Source organism: Vipera ursinii (assembly GCF_947247035.1).
Source record: "Vipera ursinii genome assembly, chromosome: 1".
NCBI classification, from domain to species: Eukaryota; Metazoa; Chordata; class Lepidosauria; order Squamata; family Viperidae; genus Vipera; species Vipera ursinii.
The window spans coordinates 272,863,388-272,891,015 of NC_139512.1; the positions used below are offsets into that span (position 1 = coordinate 272,863,388).

The 27,628-nt window shown below is 40.3% G+C and overlaps 1 protein-coding gene across 2 annotated transcripts; it reads right to left on the reverse strand.

Moving 5' to 3' along the window:
• Positions 1–108: 108 nt before the first annotated feature.
• On the reverse strand, positions 109–27,218 carry LRP11 (LDL receptor related protein 11). 2 transcript variants are annotated; one of them, XM_083358524.1, is made up of 8 exons: positions 26,421–27,218; positions 23,722–23,879; positions 18,074–18,215; positions 11,925–12,050; positions 9,942–10,139; positions 6,441–6,611; positions 3,854–3,955; positions 109–3,231 (listed from the first exon to the last, which is right to left on the reverse strand). In XM_083358524.1, exons 1-8 carry the CDS (start codon positions 26,992–26,994, stop codon positions 3,077–3,079), a joined length of 1,626 nt encoding a protein of 541 aa, XP_083214650.1. In that variant the 5' UTR covers positions 26,995–27,218; the 3' UTR covers positions 109–3,076. The 2 variants fall into 2 exon arrangements, with proteins under 2 accessions (XP_083214650.1, XP_083214651.1); XM_083358525.1 differs by lacking the exon at positions 6,441–6,611.
• Positions 27,219–27,628: the final 410 nt, after the last annotated feature.

A 27,628-nucleotide genomic window follows, 5' to 3' on the forward strand; every position in this document is an offset into this window, starting at 1 on the left:
TCTGTTACGTGGCACTTGGGATTTGACCTGCCAAACTGCCGACCTTCTGATCGACAAGCTCAGCGTCCCAACCCACTGAGCCACCACGTCCCTTATTTATGTAATACCTCTTGGCAATTTTTTAAAGCAGCTGTGACTTTTCCTGCAATTGTACAATTGCCTTTCATGACTGCAATCCTGGAAAAAGACATTTAGTTTAATGTGTTGTCAACAAGTGCTGTGTTCAGGCCTGTGCACACTTAAAATGTTTTTAAAATGTTTTGTCCCTTTGAATCTGAAATTATTTATTATATTTATATACCGCCCTTTCCCGAAGGACTCAGGGCGGTTTACAGGGTGGTTAAAACAAAAAATACAAAAGTTAAAAACAGATTAATTTAGGAAGCAGTTATCACATTTAATGTTGTCTTTATCTCCAAGTCCAGCTGAATCGGCTGACTTTTCAAAACGACAAAATCAGTCTCTTTATTAAATGCTCAAAATTAATAAAGTTCTCAACAAGTTGAAGCTAGATATCATGGAAGATATTATGACTAAAACTTTTATTTCTTACTGTTTCTCAGCTCAGCATCTGTAATGTGTTCATTAAAATAAGACATACCAATTTCTTGAATGTCTTTCCTGAACTGATTTGTACCAGGTCCTTCAGATATTAACATATTTATATGTTTGGTGAAGAGGAAAGATAGCTTACAATAACTGATACACAGAATAAATACTTTGCACTATATACTTAAGGCAAGGCATACTTTTAGTCCTTTAGACAACTGGATGAACTTTTTTAACTGACAAAACTTTACAATTTTGCTACAGTAAGGGCCCAATAACCAGGACTTAAAGCTTTGTGAAAAGTTTACTATTTGAAACTGCAAGAAGTTGCTAAATTTATTATCTGAGCTACTTCTCTGTGATAGTTAAAAGAGTCCTGAGGTTTTAACATCATCAGTATTACAAACTTCAGGCATATTACTATTTTTATTGATGGAAGCAATACTCCCTACAATTGAATAACTACAGAATACGGAACAGTTTCAGCTCCTTAACTAAATCTTAGGCTTTAGGAATTTAGTATTTAAAGGAACCTTTTCAAATAGAGCACCTTTCCTCTGTTGTCTGCTATGCGCCCTTAGCAATGTGAGATTCTATTGCCGATACAGACCTGGCCTATTTATATATTTCAGTGAAAAAGGTAAATACCCACATACAATGACAAGAAGTGTTTTAAAACAAGTAGGTAAAAGATTATTGACTTGGCTATTTCAGCATTTGAAATTATATAAACAAAGTAGATAAACTAGAATTTTTTTTACTAACTTGCTTGAAATGATGGCTAAATTGTACTTTTAATTTATTGATGGCTTAATTGTACTACTTTTAATTAGGAATGTGCAGCGTTTCAGGTTCAATTCCAATAAGGTGCTTTGGAGTAAGCAAAAGCATTGAATAAAGGATTTATCTGCAAGTCTTTAAAACAGGTTATGTTTCCTTTGCAACCTCCCACGAGCCTACATATGGCTGATTTAAAGAATTGTGGACACATACTTAATTCACATGCATGTGTCCTCTGAAGATTAGAGTTACAGATATTCTTAAAGTGTTTTGAAATGAAAATAGAAAAGATTGAAAAGCTGTAAGGAAGAAAGAAATATAAGCCTAAAGTTATATTTATCTCCCAACACTGGAAGATTAAAATAGACCAGCTAATTTTAAAGTAATATGGTGAAACTGTCATGCCTTCCTCAGAGATAAAAGAGAAGCTAAAATTGGTGCTCATCTGCAAACAAAATATTTCCAATGCATGTCAAGACTGCAGTTTCCCATAGATGATCTAGTACTGTCTGATTACAATTGAGCAGAGCCCGGCTGCATTTAGAAGAACCAGGAAAAGTACTGTGGATGTCAGAACTGTTATGCGATATAATGAGAACTGTATGCCTGATTTCCTAATTCATTAAAGAGAAGTGGGTTACTTCATAGCCATCTGATTGAAGTCAAAATGGTTTTTCAAGTGTAATGACATCATCGCACACATGATATAAATTATGCCATTTTTATCAATCTCAACATGTTACACATGATGCACAGTACATCATTTCCATCATGTAATCTTTCTTGTATCCTCTTAAGACCAGCCTGTGGAAACCAATAAGATCCTTTTAGATGTACAGTGTGCCTGCATCCATTGTAGAAAAGGAAGCTGACGTGTGAATTCCAAACCTCCATTTATATATTCCAAGGGCAATTTTTCATGGGAAAATACTTTGACTAGATCATAATGCCACATTAAAAGCAAGCTTTACTTAAAGAGTTGGAAAGTAATGTCCTATAATGAGTCAAAGCATTTACAAAAATACGTATTTCGTTAGATGTGATTGCTGTATCAATACTTGCTGTGATGTGGGCCACTGCAACAGGACATCATGCTATTGCAGGAGTATGATCAACCACTTGCTTCCAGCATTTTAAATTGGGTTTTATCACCACACAAAACTAGTTTGCAAAATAGAAATAGAGTGTAAAGAGAGGGTAAGTTTAAAAGAATTTTTTTTACACTAAATGAATTTTAAGCTTTAGTGGCATTGCACTTATTCACCAGTAATGTGATTTTGTTTTGGTAGGATTGCAACAAATAAATCAGATTAGCTCATACCTCCATTATTGCCAAGAATGGCTATTCTTAAAAGTAATTCCATACTAGAGCTTCATGTTGGCTTGAGGATGAAAGGCATTATAGATCAAAACACCTGGAGGACACAATGTTGGTCAAAGCTACTACATGCCATTAAAATTGTACATTAGTGTTTTTCAACTCTTGACAATTTGAAGAGGTGTCAACTTCAAACTCCTGGAATTCTATGCAGGGTGGAAAACTACAGGAATTGAAATCCACACATTTTCAAGTTGCCAAGTTTGGAAAACAACGTGCTCATCTATCATAGGCCTTAAAAGAAAATTTTGGGAAGATGGTCGCTTGTTTTGGTAACAGTTTTCACTTTTAAAAAGAGAATTGTGAGATGCAAGAGGCACACTTTTGTGAGAAAGCTTGATAGCAAAAAAAGGTATCCTGAATCTTGCTCTAGAGATACATTCCATTTATGAGGTAATCTGACTCCTCAGATGTAGTGGGTCGCGCTTTCTTTAATTTCTGCCGGACTAACCGCAAGCGGCAAGCAACCATGAGTAGCAGCAAAGCAGTGATGGCTAACCCCAAAGCCAGTGGAAGTACAGCACCTAAAAAGAGTAAGAAGTAGAATGTACTAAGTAAGCAGCCAGCCCATAGATAAGACAGAAGCATCATATTAGCCAAAATAAACAATTTACCTTCCCAAGGACTCTCCAAAATGGAACCATTTAAGGCAGGGGTGTCAAACTCTATTTCATTGAGGGCCGCATCAGCATTGCGGTTGGCCTCAGGGGGCCCGATGGGTGTGGCCTGGGTGGGCGTGGCCTACTGGGTGGGTGTGGCCAGCTCTACATCGTTCACATCAAGGGGGCCTATGGGGGCCCAGGCAGGAGTGGGACAGATCTGAGGGTCTCTGGCAGAAGGAGGGTCTCTGGGCCAGGGCCAAGGCAGTGGGGGCCGTTCCCTCACTGTTTCCAGGATGGCTTCGCAGGCCACATGAAACCACTTCGTGGGCCGGATCTGGCCCCCGGGGCCTTGTGTTTGACATGTCTGACTTAAGGGGAGATGAGTATATCTGTTCTATCAGGAAATAGTCATGGGATGGTATAATAAAACGTTTCAATAGTTCATGTACTGTGGATGATGCCTTTTGTTTCATGGTGATTCACTATTGTATATTTCTAAGTCTTGGTGACGCAGAATCAATCAGTGAAAAGCCCTCATCTTTACCTGTTTCTGGGACTGGAAGGCTCTTTTCAATCTGCGTGCTCTTCAAGCCCACAATATCATTGTAATTCTTCTTATCTGTGTCTTTCCCTGAGATTCTAGAATCTGTAAAAACAAAACAGTGCATCATCATCAACATTTATCTCAGTAGCTGATAAATTGCACCATGACATTCAGTGTGCTTCAAGAACTATGACACTAGATAGTGTAATAAACCTAGATTCTTTACAGATTGTAAAGAAACATCTTTATTTCTGGACTTTAATATTTGCATTCTGAGACCCTCTTCTGGGTGAGATTTAAACATAACTAAATGGTCCTGTTTTAATGGCCCAGTTGAGTGGATCATGGTGCTAACTTGATTTGTTTGGGGCTAAGCTAAATCCCTCAATTTGGTATGAATTATTTATTGGAAGTTACTTGATGCTCACATCTGAAACTAGGATGTCACCAACATGAAAAAGGCAGAGTTAGGTGTTGATGTATTCAGCCTTAAAGCAATGATTATATTATAATTTAACATGTGAAATCCAGCCCAGAGCATCTGTCTTGATTATGTCCTTTGGTAGGGAAGCTTCAAAATGACACTTTCAAAATGAGCAGAGTACAACACAGTTTCATTTAGTCAATAAACTTCACCAATAAGCTTGGAGAAGTAGTTCCATCTAAGAATGACATAATGTTATCTCATTCATGGGCCAGACAAATGAAAGTTATTTCCAAAGCATTTTTGTACTGTGCTTACATACAAGTGGGGGGAAAGTCTAAAGTAATACTCAAGTTATTTTAGCTTACTATTTGAAACACACCATATCCCTTAGTAAGCAACTGATTTGATAAATCTTATTTAGCAGGGTAATGTACACGAATAATTTGGAAAAAGGGTTCAGATTTCATGGAAGGCACAAGCACAGCACCTCTCTATTCTTCATTAAAGCATGTGTGTCTTTTTCCCCCAAAAGCCTGAAAAAATGACCTGAATCCCTTAATGGATCACAGAGATATGCTATGCTCACACAGTCCCAAAGACCTTATTCTGAACCAGTTTTGAAACATGCACAGCAATATTATTTATTATTTACTATACAGTATAATATGCAACTATTTAATAACTTTCCCAAATTTTATTTAGATTTTTAACCCACCTTTATTACTTTATAAGTAATTCAAGCTAGCAAATATTCATCATACTCCTTCTTCCCTTCTTTTTCCCCACAACAACTCCGTGAGGTGAACTGGGCCGAGAGAGAGTGCTTGGCCCAAAGTCACCCAGCTGGCTTTCATGCCTATGGTGGGACTAGAATTCACAGTCTCCTAGTTTCCATGCCAGCACCTTACCACTAGACCAGGGGTAGGCAATCTCGGCTCTTTTATGACTCATGGACTTCAACTCCCAGAATTCCTGAGTCAGCTGCTGACTCAGGAATTCTGGGAGTTGAAGTCCATGAGTCATAAAAGAGCCGAGGTTGCCTACCCCTGCACTAGACTATACTGATCTAGTAAAAAATGTGGAATAAAAGTGAATCCTAACAAAATCAATAGGATTCAATACAACAAAGTACTCATCAATAACATAACCTATTTATTTTAATTGGATAAAATACAAATATAGAATAGAGTAATTAATAACTTTGTTGTCACTTTGAATGTACACTAATCGGCATACATTAAAATGAAATTTCATTGCATTCAGCTCTCAAAGGGTCACCACCTTCGATATACACTACATAAATATTACAAAAATAAATACTGAATTATGCATATACCCACAAATACCCCCATATACTGCACCTAGTTTTAATCTGCTTTAAAATACACTAGTTATTTTTGATCATGATAATATAGTTAATATAGTTCCTTCAGGAAGAAAAGTGCGCAAAAAAGAATGATTAAAAATAGGCTAATTTCTAATTCCACATTTTTTAAAAAACTAATTTATCATCTGTTCTCTACTTGCATTTTGTTGGACTTGCTAGCCAAGTAATAGAGAGTGGTTATAGACTGTTCAACCTATAAATCAGTGTTTCTCAGCAGCTTTAAAGTTTAAATTTAAATTACAAATGTAAATTGCAGGTTTTGTAAAAAGGAAAGAAAGGGAGAAGGGAAGGGAAGAGGAGGGGAAAAGGAAAGGGAAAGAGAATAAAAGTGAAAATTTCACAAGCTTGTCTCTTTCCTGTGTTCATGTATGACGGAAATCCATTCTTAAATGGACACATGCAGAGACCAATATTATGACACTGTAGTGCAGAATAGGTTTCTAGATTCAATAATTGTGAATTTATTGCCAAGTAGATTGGTAAACACTGCCAAGTCCACATAGATAAGGTGCCAAAAAAATATCAGTATTTGATGCTGTTCCAATATTTACATGCCATGTAAATCTATCCATTTCTATGGTGGATTTTATGATAGACAGAACTATAAAATGCAGAAATAAGCTGCACTGCAAAGAAATTATATTATTGGCTTCTTTCCCTCAATAGAAGGATTGCTAAAACACAATTGGGATTCCAGTGGGGCTACGGAGGAAACGTGTTGTGCTATGTTATGTTGTGCCACCCCCTTACCCCAAAAGGTGACTGATTATTACCATGAACTTTTACACATTCAGCAAGACAGTCAGATTCTTGAAGAAAGTTGTTTTCATTGCCTTTGCAACCACCATAGATGAAATGCATGCAAGTGCCTGAAAAAGCATCAAAATGCCAGCGAGGGAGGTGTCTGTTGCATGAGCCAGTGGCTAGGGGGAGCAAGCATTGCTCTGTAATTATAAGAAGAGAAATAGGTTAACTCTAAATCCTTGTAATTATCCTTAACGTGTGAAAATCAGACAGCAGTGAGGTTTTATACCTGGAATACATTGCTGCAATTCAAACAAAGGCTATAACAGAATACAGAATCTTGTCCTTGCCCCTTTTGTTGACCTGAAAAGAATTTTTCTAGCCACAGTTCTCAAAATGCACCCATCTGAGTAGGTTGCCTTTTCTCCCTGAATGGAACAAAAACCACCACCTGGAACTCTTCCAGCTGTTTCTACCCACTTCACTCACTGTTTTTCATATTGAAGATGTTGCTTCCCTAAATAATAATAATAATAATAATAATAATAATAATAATAATAATAATAATAATAATAATAATAATAATAATAATAATTATTATTATTATTATTTAATTTCTATACCGTCCTTCTCCCGAAGGACTCAGGGCGGTGTACAGGGCAATACAATAAAATACAACATACAAAAATTAAAAAAATATTAAATATTACAGCCCAATTCAATACAATTAATGCAATAACATTAAAATACCCCTAAACCCATCAGACCAGGCCGGCTTGTTCAAATAAATATGTTTTTAGGTCACGTTGGAAGGAGCGAAGGTCGGGAGCCATCCGGAGCTCCACCGGTAAACGGTTCCACAGGTCTGGCGCGCCCACAGAGAACGCCCTCCCCCTGGGGGCCACCAGTCGACACTCTTTGACCGACGGCACCCTGAGGAGACCCTCTCTGTGGGGGCGCACAGGACGATGGGAAGATGATGCCGGCAGCAGGTGTTCCCTTAGATAGTCCGGACCCAAGCCATTTAGGGCTTTATAGGTCATAACCAGCACCTTGAATCTTACCCGGAGGACAACCGGAAGCCAATGCAGCTCGCGGAGTAGAGGTGTTACATGGGAGTGTCGGGACACCCCCACCACAACTCGCGCGGCTGCATTCTGCACCAGTTGGAGCCTCCGAGTAGTCTTCAAGGGCATTCATAAGGCATTCATCCCTTGTATATTCCAGTCAAATCATCCTGAGGCTACATGTATCTCACCCTGGAAGCACAGCAGGAAGGGTAAGGTGATGGAAATTTGTTCATAAGCACTTTAATGACAGCATTTCCCGACGGTTCTGCCTTGAGTGAAGGGAAGTTTGAATACATGATAGAACATTATGCTTGAGCCACACGGCATTATGTGCCATTACTATTCCATAATATATTGAATCTGGTTTGTTCTAGTCCTAATATGTAATAAGACTTCTGTTGCTCTTGCAGCTTTGATTTAAACTGTTTTTTCCCCCCTCACTGAGAAAAAAAAACTATCTTCAAATATAACAAGCTAGGGAGATTACAAGTAGTCCTCAAGTTACTACCGCAATTGAGCCCAACATTTCTGTAGTTAAACGAGACAATTGTTCAGTGAACTTTGCCCCATTTTATGATCTTTCTTGCCACAGTTGTTAAGTGAATCACTGCAGTTGTTAAGTTAGTAAAATGGTGGTTAAGTGAATCTGGTTTCCCCATTTGGCTGCTTGTCAAAAGGTTGCAAAAGGGGATCACATGACCCTGGGATACTGCAACCGTCCTAAATATGAGTCAGTTGCCAAGCCTCTGAATTTTGGTCACATGACCATAGGGATGCTGCAGCAGTCATTAAGTGTGAAAAATAGTCATAAGTCACTTTTTTTCAGTACCGTTGTAACTTTGAACGGTCACTAAATGAACTGTTGTAAATCAACGACTACCTCTACTGATTCCATCCAAGAGGTAGTATACTACTAGTAGAAAACACTTTTGCTCATATAAAATGAAGCCTCTCATTTTCAGAAATTCCTTCCCGTGTTCTCTCATGCAATGATGCTCAATCTCAATTATAATCCTCAGGTGCAGCTTTGCGGAGACAAAAGGGTTGCAGTGAGTAGGAGGGAGCCTCGTAAGCACATGAAAGTGTGCTGCAGTATTACAAGAATAGCATTGACTATAGCTCTATATTTTTTTCAAAGTCTGTGCAAAATATATAGAGAAAACATTGATTAATTCACTGGTGGTTTTTCAGGTACATATACAGTATATACATAATGATCTATCTTCTGTCCATCCCTGCCGAACCTTGATTGTATACATGAGTATTACTCGTCAAATCACCTGTTTTCCTAAAGCTGTAGCTGAATTAATTGCATGCATTTCTTTAACAGATTTCTATAGTCATTCAAGGAACATTTGTGAAAATTAAACCTTGAATATTTTTGAGGGTCAGCTTATCCACGAGTGGCACATTTTTCATGGCATTTTGGTTAAAAATTGGAGGGTCAGCTTATTCTGTGGATAGGTTTATACATGAGTATACAGAATAACTCTACATTTGAGCAAAAATAAGCTTAACCTTGTAAGTAAACCTATTTACTAATATACTATTATAATACCATAAAAAGGCTGAGCGCCAAAGAATTGAGGCCTTTGAACTATGGTGCTGGAGAAGACTCCTGCGAGTCCCTTGGACTGCAAGGCGATCAAACCAGTCAGTCCTAGAGGAGATCAACCCTGACTGCTCTTTAGAAGGCCAGATCCTGAAGCTAAAACTCAAATACTTTGGCCACCTAATGAGAAGGAAGGACTCACTGGAGAAGAGCCTAATGCTGGGGAAGATTGAGGGCAAGAGAAGAAGGGGACGACAGAGAATGAGGTGGCTGGATGGAGTCACTGAAGCAGTAGCCGTGAGCTTAAATGGACTCCATAAGATGGTAGAGGACAGGAAGGCCTGGCCCTGGGGGAACGTTGTCCGTAGGATCACGATGAGTTGGACACGACTTTGCAGCTGACAACAACATTATAATACTGTGATACGTTAATATACATATTCATACATCCTATGAATGCCTAGAGACTGCTTCACACTGAGGATTGTAATAGCATTTTGCCAATTCATAAGACTGTAGAAAAAAACAATGTATTCAAAATATAAAGGTGGAGGTGGTCAATCCTACCTTCCCCCATTCCAACCCGAAACTCCCCTGCCCTTCCCACATGTCCTTAGATCTTTGGTTTTAATTTATTTATGTTTTCAAGTGTACATATATATATATATATATATATATATATATATATATATATATATATATATATGTATGTATGTATGTATGTATGTATGTATGTATGTAAGTAAGTATGTATGTATGTAGATAGATAGATAGATAGATAGATAGATAGATAGATAGATAGATATGTGTGTGTGTGTGTGTGTGTGTGTAATCTGCCCAAAGTTCTTCTATAGGGGTGGTCAATACAAACAAACAAACAAACAAACAAACAAATGTGTTAATCTTACCTGGTATAAACCTGGCAATTTGTTTCTTTGGTCCCTGAGAGGGTGATTGTTTGATTTTCTCCGGTTCAAGTACTTGACTGCTTAGTGTACTTGTCTGGGTGATTTCAAATATAAGGTGTTCATCGGCTTTTTTCATTAATTCAGCTGAATTTTGTTGAATAGTCTCTATGTGAGTTATTGCATTCTGTCCTGAATTATCTGAGTATACATATGTATAAAAAACACAAGAACACAAGGAAATCCCAGTTGGATCAGGCCAAAGTCCAACTTAATTCATTGTTTAGCTTCTCATAGTGATCAGCCAGATACCACTGAGGTGAGAGTAAATGAAGGTCACATGTCATTTTGTGATGGTCTACCTTCATTTTCTCGCTCACTCAAATATCCCTTCACCCCTTCCTGCTCAAAAATCCAGTCTACACACCTGCCACAAAGTTTTTCTTTTGTAGACCCATAATGCCCGGACTCCATCAAGCTAGCCAATTGCTAGAGGATAGCATAGTGATAGTCAAAACCCCAGATCTTTGCTGCCATCTACTGGCCAATTGGACACTTGCAGCCTAAGAATGGTAGCTATACACCACACAATTAGCCTTGCTGAAAACATGGGGCAAGGAAAGGGCAAGGGAGACAGGCAAGACCTCTTATGCTTGTGAGACCCAAGACAACTGTATTCTTTTTAAGCCACTAGTGTGTCTAGACCACTGTTTCTCAACCTTTGGCAACTTGAAGATGAGTGGACTTTTTTAACTTGCAGGATTCCCCAGCCAGAATTCCCCAGAGTTGAAGTCAATACATCTTCAGGCTACTAAGGTTGAGAGACACTGGCCTAGAAGCAATCAGTACTGATATTAGTGTGCAATATGGTAGCATTTAAAAAAAGGAAATGTGGCTTAACCGGGTTTTTGTCTCTTCTGTGTGTTTTCTTTTCTTTTCAAACAATAAAAGGTACTGCTAGTTTGTCTGCCACCAACGGAGCGACTGTGTGCTTGCTTTTCCTGGAAGAAAACTAGGAAGACATTGCAACTTCTGGCAACTTCAGAGATATACAAAATGTTTGTGTTGTGTTTGTCAGCCTGTGAGTTCGGCATTTGGGTCGGATGATTCAGAGGAGGAGGGGGGTGTTGGAGAGGTTGCTGAGGGGGTTGGAGAGCTTGCTGATGAGAGCCCTCAGCCAGGCCCCTCCCACCTGGTCACGACGCAGACCCAGCTGTGTGAGCCTGACAGCGTGGATGAAGATGACCCACAGCTGGCCCTGTTCAAGGACGCCCGACGCAGGAGGCAGTCAATCAGGAGTAAACAGAGGAAGGCAATGGGGCACCTCGGAAGGAGGCAGAGAGAAGCCACGCCCTGAACTGTATAAAAGGGGAATGCGTGGGAGGGCTGGTTTGCAACCGTTTGAATAGTTCCTGTTTCATGGTTCGTGTTTGCTCTCTTTGCTCTGTTTATGTTTTTATGTTAATAAATTTGGCAGGCTTACTTCCAGCCTCTTGCCTTCTTGTAAAAGGGGTTGTCCCTGCCTTATCTGCAGGGCCGGTAGCAGGCTGGTACAGAACAGTTTGAGTCTGGATCTAAACCATGCTTCTATCACAATCTCAGCAATGATGGTTCTTTAGCCTTTTCATAGGAGCCATGATGGCACAGTGGTTAGAATGCAGTATTGCAGGCTAACTCACTGCTCACAGCCAGGAGTTTGATTCTGACTGGCTCATGGTTGACTCAGCCTTTTATCTTTCTGAGGTCAGTAAAATGTGGACTCAGATTGTTGAGGGCAATATGCTGACTCTCTAAACCGCTTGCAGAAGGCTGCAAAGCACTGTGAAGCGGTATATAAATTTAAGTGCTATTGCTATTGATGTTTTCCTCACCCTAAGACTCAAATGCAGGATTTCAAAACGAGATGCTTTCACTTATTGATCTATTATTATTATTATCATTGAGCTATTTTTTTAATGCTTAAATGGACAGGTTCCGTTCACTCACACTTCTGGCAAAAAGCTTCATCTGACCCATCAGGACAGTGGATCTCTCCATCACAGGCATAAGTGATGTCAATGCAGCAGCCATCATCACAGAGGAACTGGTAACGGGAACACTTCCCAACACAACCTGCAAGAGGTCAATTCTCAGGTTAGAAAGCAAATTAAATTGCAAAATAATAAAAAGCAGCTCTATAAAATGGATATTGCAGCAGTGGAAGCCTTTCATTCCCCCTCCTTCATAAAACGGCCCTATGATTATTTCAGGTAGAAGAATAAAGCAAAACCATTCAACAAATGTTATCTCTGGACAAGGGGGAAAAAAAAGAAGCAACCAACCACTTAAAACCAAACTCTCCCCACTGTACAAATTCAGCATACATGGGACCTAATCTGCATTCTACTTGCTGAGCTGAAAGCTGCTGCTGTGAGTTGATTGCTCATAATTGTTGCATTTTATATGACCTTTATTGCCTTACATTTATTTACTGGATTTATATTCTGCCTGTTGCTTGAAAGCTGAAGGTAGTATATGAAGCCCTCCCACTTCTTCCAATTTTCCTCAACATTATATACGTGTGGTTGTCATATGTGTATGTGTGTGTGTGTGTGTGTGTGCTGTACATATACATCTATTTCACAAGGGGATTTTGTAAAGTCTGGAGAAATTATAAATATTAACAATGGAGATTACATCCACTCATTTAGCAATTACCTCAGCTAATAACCATTGGCAAATATAATGATAACAAATGGTAATAAAAATAATTTTCCAACCAATATGCATCTTTATGACCAAATTTTGGGCATCTAATAACAATACATGCTAAAATGAGAATAATGATGATGTAGCTGTGTAAGAGAACTATCTGAATGAGATGGCAGCAACCAATGATTTTGCATTCTCTCTCTCTCCCCTCCCTCCCTCCTCCCCACCTCATGTGTTCACTTAACAATCATTTCATTTTGCTTAATACTTTTCCTGGTAATCGGAATGAGATTCAGTTGCTAAATAAGGGGTAGGTCCATATGTACTGGTAGCTCGGGGCTGAATTTTGGGATTCTTGATGTTCTCTGAGCTTGGTTTGCTTTGTGCAACTGTTAGAATAGAATATAATAGAATAGAGCTGGAAGGGACCTTGGAGGTCTTCTAGTCCAGCCCCCTGCTCAAGCAGGAGAACTGATATCATTTCAGACAAGTGACTGTCTTATCTCTTCTTAAAAACCTCCAGTGATGGAGCGCCCACGATTTCTGAAGGCAAGCTGTTCCACTGGTTAATTGTCCTCACTATTAGGAAGTTTCTCCTTAATTCCAGATTGCTTCTCTCTTTGGTCAGTTTTCAACCATTGTTTATTGTCCTGCCCTGTAGTGCTTTGGAGAATAGTTTGATGCCCTCTTCTTGGTGGCAGCCCCTCAAATACTAGAATACTGCTATCATGTCACCCCTGTTTCTTCTTTTCTTTAGACTAGCCAAACCCAAGTCCTGCAGCCATTCTTCATATGTTTTAGTCTCCAGGCCTTTGATCATCTTAGTTGCTCTTCTCTGAACTTTCTCCAAGATCTCAACATCTTTTTTGTAGTATGGTGACCAAAATTGGTTGCAATATTCCAGGTGTGATCTTACTAGGGTTTTATAAAGCGGTACTAACATTTCACATGAACTTGATTCTATGCCTCTGTTTATATAACCCAGAATTGTATTAGCTTTTTGGTTGCTGCTGCACACTGCTGGCTCATAATCAAGTGATCATCCACTAGGACTCCAAGGTCCCTCTCACAGTTACTGTTTTTAAGCCAGGTCTCACCTAATCTGTACTTGTACCTTTGATTTTTCCTGCTTAAATGTAAAACTTTGCTTTTCTCCACATTAAAATTCATTTTGTTGGATAGGGCCCTTAGTTCAAGTCTGTTGAGATCTTTTTGGATCCTGAGCTTGTCTTCTGGGATGTTGGCCACTCATGCCAGTTTGGTGTCATCTGTAAATCTGATGAGTTCCCCTTCTATTCCCTCATCTAAGTCATTGATGAAGATATTGAAGAGTACTGGGCCTAAGACGGAGCCTTGTGGTACCCCACTGCTTATTTCTCTCCATGTGGATGTAGTGCCATTGAGGACTACTCACTGAGTACGGTTTGTCAGTCAGCTACAAATCCATCTGGTATTGTTGTTGTCCATCCCACCTTTTTCTAGCTTACTAAGTAGCAGGTTGTTCAGAGTGACCTTTGTTCTCTGTTTAGATATAATTGTCTGGACGACCAGCCTTGTCGGATTTGGGCAGGATGTGGTGATTAGTGGTATAGTTTCTTCTTTCATTGCTGCTTATTGTGATGCTTAGATGTTGGTTCCTCCTTCCCTGGGTGCTGGTATGTTAATAAGGGAGGAAGTGCTCAGTAACATTTATTTATTTATTTATTTATTTATTTATTTATTTATTTATTTATTTATTTATTTATTAGTTGAATTTATATACCGCCCTATTCCCGAAGGACTCAGGGCGGTTCACAGGGCAGTTAAAACAGTACAAAAAGAGAATAAAATGGAATTAAATTAGTACAAGCCCACAATTCATTTGCTCCTTTCTTGGCCTTTGATTAGTCCCTTTGAATGCTTCATAAATGGGGCAGTAGTCCTCAACTTACAACCATAATTAAGCCCAACATTGAGACCCTTAAGTGAGTTTTGTCCCATTTCGCAACCTATCTTGCCACAGTTGTTATGTGAGTCACTATAGTTGTTAAGTTAGTAACACAATGAAGTGAATCTGGCTTCCTCATTGACTTTACTTGTCAGAAGGTCACAAAAGGTGATCAAATGACCCCAGGACACTGCCACAGTTATATATATGAGTCAGTTGCCAAACATCTGAATCTTGGTCACGTGACTATGGAAATGCCACAATGTGAAAAGCATGAAAAGTGTGAAAAGCGGTCATAACTCACTTTTTTTAGTGCTGTTGTAACCTTGAACGGTCACTAAATGAACTGTTGTAAGTCAAGGACTACCTGTATGTCTGTTGAGAGATCCTTTGTCAGAAGGTCAAGCTTGTAATTCTCTTTATAAGCATCAGGGGAAACCCTAGAATATCTGTCAGCAACTGGGATCCTAGAAGGACCTTTTGGTGATTCTCTTGAATTTTTAGTACAGTAGTGGCCAAAATTGTGGAACCTTTTTAGGAAAAGTGTACAGTAGAAATGCCACCTTTAAGTTTCCACTAATTTTTCTTCCAATTTCTATATAACTGTAGCCTTGTTCACTTAATAATACTATTTTATTTTTATTTATTTATTTATTTATTTATTTTAATTCCATTTATATCCCGCCCTTCTCCGAAGACTCAGGGCGGCTTACAAGCTTAGCAATAGCCTTCATTCTATGTATACGCCTGCTTATTAGGGCTTTCACACACCCCCCCAAGCGTCATTATTACAAAGTCAGCTTAATTGCCCCCAACAATCTGGGTCCTCATTTTACCTACCTCGGAAGGATGGAAGGCTGAGTCAACCTTGAGCCTGGTGGGATGCGAACCTGCACTAATTGCAGGCAGCTGGTGTTACTTAAGGAGGCATTAGCCCACTGCTCCACCAAGGCTTTTTACATTGCTTTCTGGGTGACCAGTCAACTCTTTGCACCATTACTTTAATTTTATTACATTTTACAAGCTCAGTAAATGAAAGAATACAAAAAACCCCAACCAACTTGATAGCGATCACATGACAAATGTCCTCCTCTCAGCTTCAATACACGACATCAATAACTGAATCCTACTGTGATCTGATTGGCTCATTGCCAAAACAAGATGACACCTGATTGGCTCTCTAAACACTCATGCTGATTGGCTACAATCAGATGAAGGAAAGCTACCTGATATCAACCTAAGCAAGTTGTGCTTCCTTTTCCGGGTTATTTGGCTATAACTTTTCATAGAATACAGTATAGATAATTGAACAAACTTTGTTGCATTACATTCTTAATTATCTTTCCATTCATATATAATTTTATGGTACTACTCAAAAAAACAAAAGTGGTGTTATTAGCCATCAAACCTTAAAAATACACTTTTCCCAAAAGGTTTCCACAAATTTGGTCACTACGGTATAGCTCGATCTCACTCGTGCAACCCAAAATGAAAATTTAGATTGTTTAAATTGAGCTCCTGAGTAAAAGTGGGGAACATCATTCTGATAAATAAATAATAGGAGAAAGAAGGGTCAGGAGAGCAAGGATACTTTCCAGCAATGGTTGCTATGGTGATTAGAATGTTGGGAAAAATTACAGCTGAGCTGAAGAGATTGTAAAAACCCGCAGCGGAAAGATAGGAAAAATGGAGCCAAGCCCAGGAGGTAAAAGCAATGAGCCAGGCCCAGGGTGCAACAATGGAGTTTTCCTCCTAAGACTGGGAAAATCAAGGCTGGCAGAGACAGGAGGGCTGTGGGGAGGAGAAGGGAGATGCAGTATATGCAGTACAAATAGGCTGTGGTATCCTCTGGTCTTGGCACCTCGTAACTCACGATTCCTGAATCTGGTCCCCAACATCTAAATCTGACCATTGGTTGTGACTCAAGAAATGAGATGGTTCCTACTGGAACTGGTTATATTTGGAGGGATTCAGAAGTAGGTAGCGAGAGCCTGTCAGCCTTTCAAGGTAATCCAGAGAAGAAACTAACTCTGCCTTTCTTGTAAAGTGTACAATGTCAGAATCTTGCAAGTCTAGAAGCACTTGTCCCTTCCCTTCCCTTTCCTTTCCAGGGAACTAGGAAGAGTCTCTTCTGAGACACTTTCCACACCCCCATTCTTTCTGTGGGCTGAGATGTCTCTTATCTCATCATTGCCCTGGCTGCTGCTCTTCTGCCTCCTGTCTTTCAAAGATATTTCTATTGACCATTACAGAGCCAGCACATGTAATTGCTAAGGTACTGGGCTAAGAGGACCCAGATCCACGTTCAAGTCCACCCTCAACCATGGTTGCTCGCTAGGTGACTTTGGACAGTTCCACTGCTGGCTCCCAACCGACCTCACAGGATTGCTTGGCTGGGAGAAAAAATGGCGGACTAGATATGCCACCTTGTGTTCTCTAGGAGCTCATTTAAGACAGGATTGAAAAGTAGAAATTACTAACAAACCTGGCACACAGAATTGGTGCTGGAACAAATGCTTCGCATATTTGTTATTTTTATTTCCTGTTTGTACATTATGCCCAGATGTCATCCTGTTTTTGATTGGCATCGGTTTGTAAACCACCCGGAGCCAATTGGAGTACGGTAAATGCCATATGGGATTCATTCAACAAGATGATTGGAGTGATTGTGCATTATGTAGAAAGGAATGAAGCAACTCTTGGTGTTGTATATAGAAGGAAAAGTACTTTCTTATGAGATAAAGTTGCTTAAACGTGTTGCTCAATTTCAAGATCTCTTCCCAGGTTAGTATTTTGGATCCTACTATAACAGGTGCCACATATAATGGCAAAATTATATCTTAGAGCAGGGATCTTCAAACTCAGCAACTTTAAGACTTGTGGACTTCAACTCCCAGAATTCCTCGGGCCCCTGTCTTAGAGACTACATCTATAGAACAGTTTACTAGTATGCATGAAATAGCATGCCAGGAGAGCCAAATGAAAAAGAGGACAGGCTTTTGTGCAGTGTGTTTTTCAACCTTGGCAATTAGAAATTCTGGGAAGTCCACACATCTTAAAGCCGCCCAGGTTAAGAAGCACCAGTGCAGAAGGAAATAGGGTGGATGTACATTGTGGAGATTACTGCTTTAATGTGGTTTAAATAATAAGACCTGTACCCTATTTGCAATGTATTTAAAGCAGGTTCCGTTGTGATTTTATTTATTTATTTATTTGATTTGTATACCGCCCTTCTCCCTAAGGACTCAGGGCGGTGAACAGTGACATAAATATCAGAATGCACAAATACAGATATTGAAAACAAATTAAACCCTAATTTTGCCCAAATGCAGAAGATAGTTACCTTAAAACAATAATTACAACAGGACCCGTCAGACCAGACCGGATTGCTCAAACAGATATGTTTTTAGGTCGCGTCGGAAGGAGCGAAGGTCGGGAGCCATTTTAATTACAGACATACACAATCTCGCTCTCAGTCATCAACACAAGAAAACAGTGGTTTCAGCAGTTTTCTCACCTAACTCAGAATGAATCAGTGGAAGTAGAGTCACTGAGACGTTATCCGAACTCCTTTGGCCAGCTGTGTCAGTCACAGTCAACTGCAGTGTGTATTTTCCTTCTTGCATGTGAGAGAGCTTCAGTGTTCCTGGCTGAGGTACCTGAGCAAAAGAAAATAGGGTACGATGGAATCCCATTCTTCATACTACAGCTACCAAGGGTACATCTCTCATAAAATCATGTGAGGATTGAGATGCGCGCGCATGCGCACACACACACACACACACACACACACACACACACACACAGACACTATCATATACATGGGAGGGTGTAATTTTAAACTTGTTAATACTATATCATGCTTTCTACCCCTACTAGGTTGTCTAAGCACAGGTAAAGCAAGTCCAAACGCGTCTAGGGTTTATTGGGAAAACGGATACTGGAAACAGGAACAGTGATAATTTGTAAGTCTCTCACTCTGCACCACATTGGATCAATGCTCCCTTAGATTTCAGAATGGCTGTAGCAAAACTGCAGATTGGGAAAGTAAACATTTCAGTGCCGTGCTGTCATAAAAGAGTAAAGTGTTTGAAATTCTCCCGCTCTCTGCTGATCTTAAAATACAAAGGGGAAATTCATATTTTACATCTCAGTGAATCAAGCAGCTTTCCCAAGTAGCAGAGAGAAGGAGGTTGTCCTTTCAAGCCCCTCAGGCAAACACAACTATTTTGTACAGAGAATCCATTTCTTTTATCACTGGCATCATAGATTCTATCCTGTTGGTTCCAGAATTTTTTTTACTGTAGATCTGGGGATTCAATTTGGCTAACGTTATAAGCTTTATGGTTGCAATCTGCTTATGATTCGACTAAACTGATCTTCTCATTCTATAGATCTGTCAGGACCCATCCCCATCCCCATCTTAGGAAATAAGAACTCTTGGATCCAAGTTTGTCCAAAAGGAAAAGTTTACTAGGATGAGATCGGTTGTGGCAATACAAGACGGGATCTGACATTCAGTTACATTTCAATACTATATAAAGCATTCCCGGTTCAACCCCCCACCCCTTCAAATCCATTTGGTCAGGCTCACATCATTTACTTAGGTGTCAGGCCCTTTCGTGGGAAAGGGAAATCTCCTTGTGTTTATTGTTATTGCTTTCTTCCTTTCAGTTCCAAATGGAGATGCAACCTAGATCTCTCTCTCTTCCCCTGTTCCCCCCCAGATCAAAAGCTTTCCTGGTCTTTGAAGACAGCCTACTGCAATCTGAATAACCATCCTCTCCACCACCCCTCGGAGAGATGGCAGAATCCCGAGAATAAGCACAATATTCTAACCATACATTTATGAAATGTGATATAAATGGATTCTGACAAGATCCCCACATCCATCTTTCCTTGTCATTGGTTGTAACTTCCACTATGTTAATTAAACAACAACAACAACAACAAAGTTGGAAGGGACCTTGGAGGTCATCCAGTCCAACCTCCTGCTCAGGCAGGAAACCTTATACCAGGGGTAGGAGTAGGCAACCTTGGCTCTTTTATGACTCGTGGACTTCAACTCCCAGTATTCCTGAGCCATCCATAAAAGAGCCAAGGTTGCCTACTCCTGCCCTATACCATTTCAGACAAATGGCTGTCCAGTCTTATGTTGAATAGGTGCGCATAAAACTGAAGCCTTGAAATCTTAGCATCTCATTGGGTTGCATGTGGGGAGGAGCACTCTTATTATAGCTACTGGAAGAGAAAGGACAGGGAAGTCTTCGCAGGCTTAATGTAGGAAAAACAAGCCCTACTGAAAAGATGATCACAGATAGAAATGCATTATTTTCTTCCTGTTATGACAAAATCCCAAAACAATATTGTTTCTTCTACAGGGGATGTATCTACTGCAACATTTTTCAACCTTAGCAATTTTCAAGACATGTGGACTTCAGTTCCCAGAATTCCTCAGCCAGCTTAGAGTTGTGCTTTACATATCTTTTAAGTTGCCAAGATTGAGAAACCCTGGTCTGTTCTGTCAATTTTCAGCAGCAGATGACAGCCATGGCTCAGAAGGTCTTTGCACAGTTACAGTTATACATGTAGTCCTTGATTTGCAACTGTTTTCTTAGTGACGGTTTGAAGTTGCAACAGCACTGAAAAAATTGACTTATGATCACTTTTCACACTTATGAAGCCTGCAGCATCCCCTTGGTCACATGATTTACCTTTGGATACTTGACAATTGACTCACATTTATGACGGTCGCAGTATCCCAGGGTCACGTGATCACCTCTTGCAACCTTCTGACAATCAAAGGTAATGAGGAAACCAGACTCATTTAACCACCGTGTTACTAATTTAACAACTGCAGTGATTCACTTTACAAATGCGGCAAGAAAAGTTGTAAAACGTGGCAAAACTTACTGAACAAATTTCTCACTTAGCAACATAAATTTTGGGCTCAACTGTGATTGTAAGTTGAGGACTACCTGTGCCCACTTTGGATCCAGGAGGCCCTGTTCATAATCAATCATGCCTTGGTCACCTCTCAGATTACAGCAATGTGCTGCATTGTGAGGCTGTCTTTGAAAACCACTTGGAAGCTGTAGCTCAGGGGTGTCAAACTGCCATCCCACTAGCTGGTTTCATCATACTGAAGCCGCGCCCACCCAAGTTTGACACCCATGCTGTACCTGGACCAGAATGCAGCATTACAGGTAGTTGTGGGGGTATCTCAGTATGCCCACTTGATGTGAGTGTAGCTCACTTTGTGGTTATCAGTGTGCTTTGGATGGAAATTAAGATGTTGATTCTCACGTATAAAGCTCTTCATTGGTGCAGGGCCATGTTATTTGTGCAGCTGTTATCTCTGATTAATTCAGTCTATCCAGTAAGATCTTACAGTCTTGGCATGCCTGTCACTTAGCCAGGGTTATCTGGCAGAATCTAGATCAGGGGTAGGCAACCTCAGCTCTTTTATGACTCATGGACTTCAACTCCCAGAATTCCTGAGTCAGCATAGCATAGCATATTTCTAGAGGCTGTGCTTTCTTAGTTGCCCTTCGGAACAGCCTCCCCATGAGATTTGGTTGGCCTGACCCTGCCTGCCTTTCAAAAAGCATTATTGGCTCTATCCCCAGGTACTGAATCAGGTATGCTCCCATTGGTTGAACCTTTTCCAAGCATTTTATGTCCTGTTGGGTTTCTGATTATTTGTTCATTGTGTTGCTTTTATATGCACTCAGTTGTGATTTGTTTATTGGTGATATATGCTACTCCAAATCATCTGCTGAGAGGGCAGCTATATACATCACATAAATAAGTAAATGAACTTCCCCCCCCAAAAAATGGCATTTGCCTTAGCACCAGGCAAACATTACAGGTTGTCCTTATTCTAGCCAGCTGTCCCTGACCTAAATGCTGCAGGTCTTTCCAAAAGGCACTGTGATGTGTTTAATTTCTCCTTACTCCACTGCTTACTCAGAATTCAGGTGACTTGAACAAAGCGTCTGTATTTTATCTTGTTCAAACATAAGAGTTCTAGTCACCATTGTAAGCTGAAGAATAGAAAATTAACTCATTAACATCAACATTACTGTGAGCAAATATAATCAGTAACTGACCGCAATTAAGTTAACAATAACTGTAATCAGGCTTTATGTGTTGGCTCCTAGGAGGCAACCACTTTCTGCATTAGGGGTGGCCATGATGACTGAAGCTGCTAAGACCATTTTCCTTTGTATGCAGAAAACACAACATATCTTTTGTGCCATATCTGATGGGGCAGGCAGCTGTGATTGGGGGTAAGGTGGTCCCTCAAATAATCTGACCCTTTTGTCATGTAGAAGGTTGCTCATAATTTTTACTATTTAAGTTTTCCTTGTCGATTTTTTTTTAATTCCAGACACCAATTATAATGGGGTTACTTTTTCCATACTCTTTTACTTTATAGTCTCTCTTTTAAGAGGGGAAATAAAATGGATGTTCACGATCAAGGTCAATTTGCAGTCATTCTTTGCTTCAGTTAATGTACGTTTTTATTCAGCAGGTCTAAAACTTTTTATGAAACTTAAGCAGACTGAAGGTCATTCAGTTTTGGGAGGGGGAACTGCTAAATTTAAAGTGAAATATTCTTATTTATGTTTGGGGTTTGCCATATGATTTTTTTTTCAGATAGCAATTTAATTTGCAAGATACATCAATAAAACAGCCAAATAGTTTAAGATATAGGATAGGCATATCCTTTTAATATTAATTTTGGAATTTATTTTGTCACCAAATAACTAATTTAAAGATGCAATAATAGAAATAATATTTCAGTGAATTGCAACAATATTACAACCCCATTGAAGATAAACTCTGATTAAGCAAAATATGACTGCAGTACATAATAAATAACTGCATAATAAAGTAATAACTACTGTAGTAGTACCCCTTCGACTGCATCTATATGATGACAATAGGGCAAATCCTGAATTCAATAACTACAATTTTTTGGAAGTGTTCCTATAAATACTTTGTGCTGTCTAAATCGATTCCTGCAAACAATATTTTGTAATGATAATAGATGCAGTTATTTTGCTCTTAGATTTCTCAGATGAATCTTTGTTTAAACTTGGATTCTCAAATTCTGTGGTCCTGTGCTTAAAATGTTGAAGTAATCCCTTGAATCAAGTAAGGAATGTCTTCCCAATTGTAATGAGTGACAGAGATCAACTTAGCATCAATTTTTTCCCTTTTATGCATGTAAAACTGCAGCCCTATCCAACTCAGTCCTTTCTCCCCATTCAAAAGGCAATCTTCCAGGATACAAAGAGAAAGTGAAAGAGACATGAGCAACTACTAGAGGCAAAGCACTATCAGGCACAATTTTCTTCCCTGTGCATTTTGTATCTTCTACCTCTTCCCCTTACCTCTGCATGGGATCTTGGTATCCTATCCAACATAAAAACACCTTCTTTTGCAAGCCTCTCTTCCTGGAAAGGAAAGGAAAGGAAAGGAAAGGAAAGGAAAGGAAAGGAAAGGAAAGGAAAGGAAAGGAAAGGAAAGGAAAGGAAAATTTCTGGGGATTCTCTAACTTAAATTATCATGTCTTATCTGAAAAGAATATTTCCCGCCCAGAAAGATTAGTTACAATAAAACAACATGTCAATATAATCTGCTCAAAAGACTAGACCACAGTCACTCAGTGGATTTTCATGATTGAGGGTGGACTTGAATTTTGTTTGTTCTTTGTCGTTGTGGTTTATAAATCATGTTTTATGGCTTAACTTGTGTGAAACCAACTGTGATTTTTTCAGTAAATTGTGATTACATAAACCATAGCTTAATGAAGATGCATGAACTAAGTCTGAGACCTATTTTAAAAAGGAACTTAGTTGGATATGACTATGGTAGTTCCAATGATTTCAATATATTTAGTCTGAACATCACTAAATCTGAATCCAATTGTTCTCTGTCTATGTGCACCAGGGCATGTGCACGCATTCATCTGTAGACCCAATTTCACACATGCATGCTTCAGGGAAAAAAAACTGAACAAAACAAGTGACTGTCTCTAATATTCCTTTACTTCGCTTTATTCTGACAGAATAGTGAATATTTAACTTTGTCGTTTCTAAAATCCCACAAAAGGTGCAGCAAATAATATACCTTGTATTGAAAAACACAATGTACCTGCATATCAACTGATGATGCACCTTGAAGTAATGTCCATTCATATCGTGTGATTCCATGGTCATCCACACTTTCTCTGCCATCCAGAATAACCCAGTCAACAGGTAGCTGAAGAATAATATCTTCTCCCGCCTTGCTAAGAGGAGGCTCATCAGTGTCTACTTAAAATAAAGAATCTTAGTGAAAACAATGAGTATACATCAGTCAAAGTTAGGATTATTGTCTTTGCCTGACTCACTTGTACTGTTTTATTGTAGATTTTTAAATCAAGAAAAATCTGTCCTAACAACAAAGTGTTTTGATCAATCTACTCCAGACTTTTAGTACAAGGTTATTGGACACAGATGAAAAACTTCTATATTTAAGGTTAATAAAGCCTATATGTAAAGTAGATTCTGAGATTTTGAATTAGATATCATTTTGCTTTCTATTTAACCATCTGCTCGGAGAAGCATAGATTCATCTATACAGTTTGATGACTTTTATGGTCACGGTTTTGAAACCTAGTCCTCCAATTCTACAAAATTGTTTCTTTTCCTTGTGAGAAAGGCTTCTGCTTTTCCATTTGATACTCAGGATCAAGCTTTTGTTTAGAATATATTTTGACATGGATTTTTCTTACTTATAGTTGCAATTTGGCCAATAATGCCTTTGTTGTTGGGTCCCCCCCCCCAAATACATCTTTGTCATTCTGCAGCCTCCTAGGCTGCCTTTGCTTCTGAACTGAGAACATGAAACATAAAATATCTCATGTCTTTCTTTGGGTTTTAAATGAGTTGTGGAAAGCCTGGAGGCTGCACACTGCTGGAGGGATAATTGTATAATGAATGACAAGCGCGGCTTCACATATCACTTGAACGTCTTACAACGTAAGTGCATGCACCTTGAACCCCTCCCAAAAATGTTTCATCAAAATATCTTAAGTTTTGAGTTTTTAAAAATGAAACTTATTTATATATTCATTTTCTATACAATTAATTGACATGTCTAAAAAGCAGCAGCAGAAAACATTGGCAGATTTTTTAATTGACTCAGTTAAGAATCTCAGGTGAAGAGGCCCACTGAGCTCTTCTGCTCCACTGTGCGTAATAGTTTTATGAGATAATACTTTATGCTCATGATTATGCTGCTCATTTTTGAGCCAGGCTAGTAAATGTAGCTTTAGTGAATTTGAATAGGTTTAAAAATAAGTTGTGATCTTGGTATGGATGTGAAAGCCTCTCTAAAATGGGCAGGACAAAGGCATACATAATCATTGCTCATTTGGCTTGTCCAACGCCCCAATTCCTAGCCAGCAATAGAAATCTGAGTTGAATATCTCAGGCGACAGGCCATAAAAAATACAGTTCTAGTGCTCTTGGAGAATAGCTGCAAGAATAATTTAAAAAAAGGAGGGAACGAACCCAATGTATTGATTCTGGAACTGCAGTAACACAATGACTAATACATTATTAACTGAATCATGGTTTATTGAATAAACACAGTTGACTAGGTTAACTGTGGCCTCACACATAAATGAGGAAAATACATTTCACTTCTAATATGCTGGGTCAATCACTCAGAGTAAGGCAACTTCTTCATTCCCTAATAATCACAGATTCATTTCCAGTCAGAAAAATAACACTAGCCTAGCTGTCCTTTCCTGTCCATGTCTAATAAGCTGTTGGCCCACTCAACAAGATATGTTAAGAACAAACACAAATTATCACTGTGCAAAAAGATGTTTATGTTATGAAGTGGACTAGTTTGAAGTAGTTGGTCTATATATATCAAAATTAGGTTCATATCTGACAATTTTTTGCCAGTCCAAAATCAATTTTGAAGTAAGAATAGACACTCTGAGCACCGTTCTTTAAGGATTTAAGGAAAACAGGCCCAGAGTAAGGCAGCCAGGATGATCACTGAATGAAAAAGCTAAAGAAATGGAAATGTGAAGCTTTCACAAAATTGAGTGTGAGATGGGATATAACAACACTCCTCAAATTCCTGATGTCACAAATAGGAAAGCAAAATCCTGTTCTGTATTATCCCGTGATAATTACAAGAGTGCATTTGAAGCAAAACTTCACAGAGGAAACAATTATCCATAGGGAGTGAGCTCCCTTTTGTTGGATATAATCAAGCAGAGGGTATACCCCTTCTGGGAATATTTTAAACTGAATACCCACCAAGCAAAGCAATGGAATGGCCTGTGCAACTATACAAATATGTGAAGAAGATGATGCTGCCATTTTTAACTATTAGCTGCCAAGTGTTGTTTGCTGAGATGGTAGCTGCTAGCTGACAGATGATAGATAGATAGATAGATAGATAGATAGATAGATAGATAGATAGATGATAGATAGATGATAGATAGATAGATAGATAGATAGATAGATAGATAGATAATAGATAGATAGATAGATAGATAGATAGATAGATAGATAGATAGATAGATAGATGTGAAAGAAAGAGGGAGGGAGGGAGGGAAGGAGAGGGCGAGAGATGATAAATCAATTTTGGGGGCAGGGGAAGGGAATTAATACTACATCACCTCTGTATTCCTATATTCCAGTATTAAAGATATTTATTCTTAAGAGTCTTCTGCTCACATGCAATTCGCTCCCCCACCTTCTTTCCTGAACTGAACCCGTCGTTATTGTAGCCCCCTTTCAAGAAACCGCCGAACTCTAAGTCGACGGCCTTCTTCTTCTTCTTACCCAAAGCCGGAGGGTGGCTGGTAGGTTCCAGGAAGTAGCTGTTGTAGCCGCGCTGAGGGGAGAAGACACAGACGGCGCGGCCACGATAGGTGCAGCTGAAGAGATAACAGCGGACCGAGGTCGACTGCTGCTGCTGCTGCTGCTGCTGCAAGACGGCGACGGTGCAGCGGGCATCGGCGCAGCAGGCATCCAGGCAATGCCTGGGACCAGCCCCCGAGCTCGGAGAGCCGAGGAAGGTGGCACCCGCCGCGATGGAGTCCTTGGTGCGGATGATGGAGTCGGACGTGACCGAGAAGAAACTCCCGCCGCCGCCGCCGCCGCCGCCGCCGGCTGGTCCTTCATCCCCTCTTCGGCAGTGACCGGCCGCTTCCTCCGGTTCATCGCTGCGGCCGCCGGAGGGATCCCTCTCAAGCTGCAGCTGGCGGCGGAACTCCTCCAGCAGCGATTCCACACCCGAGGCTGCCGGGGCACTTAGTTCTCCGGTTGACGCTGCCGGCGCCCCGAGAAGCAGAAGAAGCGGCGGTAAGAGGCAGAGGACGAGGAGGCCCGGGAGGCCGGGCACTTCCGCGGCCATTAGCACCCAAGCGAGGCCAGCCAGCCAGCGGGAGCGGAGGACGACGGCGGCGCTGACGACGGAAGGCGGGCAGGGAAGCCTGGCTGCTACCACTGCGGTCCGGGAGAAGGAGGAGGAGAAGGGGGTGGCGGCCGCGCCATGCCGGCCCCTCCTTGCCCCAGCCGCCGTGGACGGAGAGCAAAGCCCGCGACTTCGGTCAGCACCACCGATCCCCGAACAGTTCCAAGCGGGAGGCCGGCCCACCTTTTGACGCGAGGCCCGGCCCCGCCCACGCTCGGTGGGTGGAGGGTGGAACTCTGGGAATGCCCCGCCTAGACCAGGGGTCGGCAACCTTGGCTCTTTTATGACTCGCGGACTTCAACTCCCAGAATTCCTGAGCCAGCTATGCTGGCTCAGGAATTCTGGGAGTTGAAGTCCGCGAGTCATAAAAGAGCCAAGGTTGCCGACCCCTGGCCTAGACCCTCTCCGGTCGCCGGCGTCGGAGCGATCGCTCCTCTTTACGTCGCCTGGCTGACGTTCAGAAGGTGGGATTGCACGGAGGGAGTGGGGGGGGGGGTTTCCGGGTGACGTCTGGAAAGGCTCCTGGTGCCGCGCTTCTGCTGAAGCTTTGGCACATGCGAGCGGACATCTGGAT

Excerpts from the sequence above, each read along its gene's own strand:
- LRP11 (XM_083358524.1), bottom strand. The coding sequence starts at position 26,994 with ATGGCCGCGGAAGTGCCCGGCCTCCCGGGCCTCCTCGTCCTCTGCCTC. Across the intron at positions 10,140-11,924 it reads TGAAGCTTTTTGCCAGAAGT|ATAATTCAGGACAGAATGCA; the intron begins GTGAGTGAACGG and ends ATGTATACTCAG. Across the intron at positions 3,232-3,853 it reads CCTTCCAGTCCCAGAAACAG|GTGCTGTACTTCCACTGGCT; the intron begins GTAAAGATGAGG and ends TACTCTTTTTAG.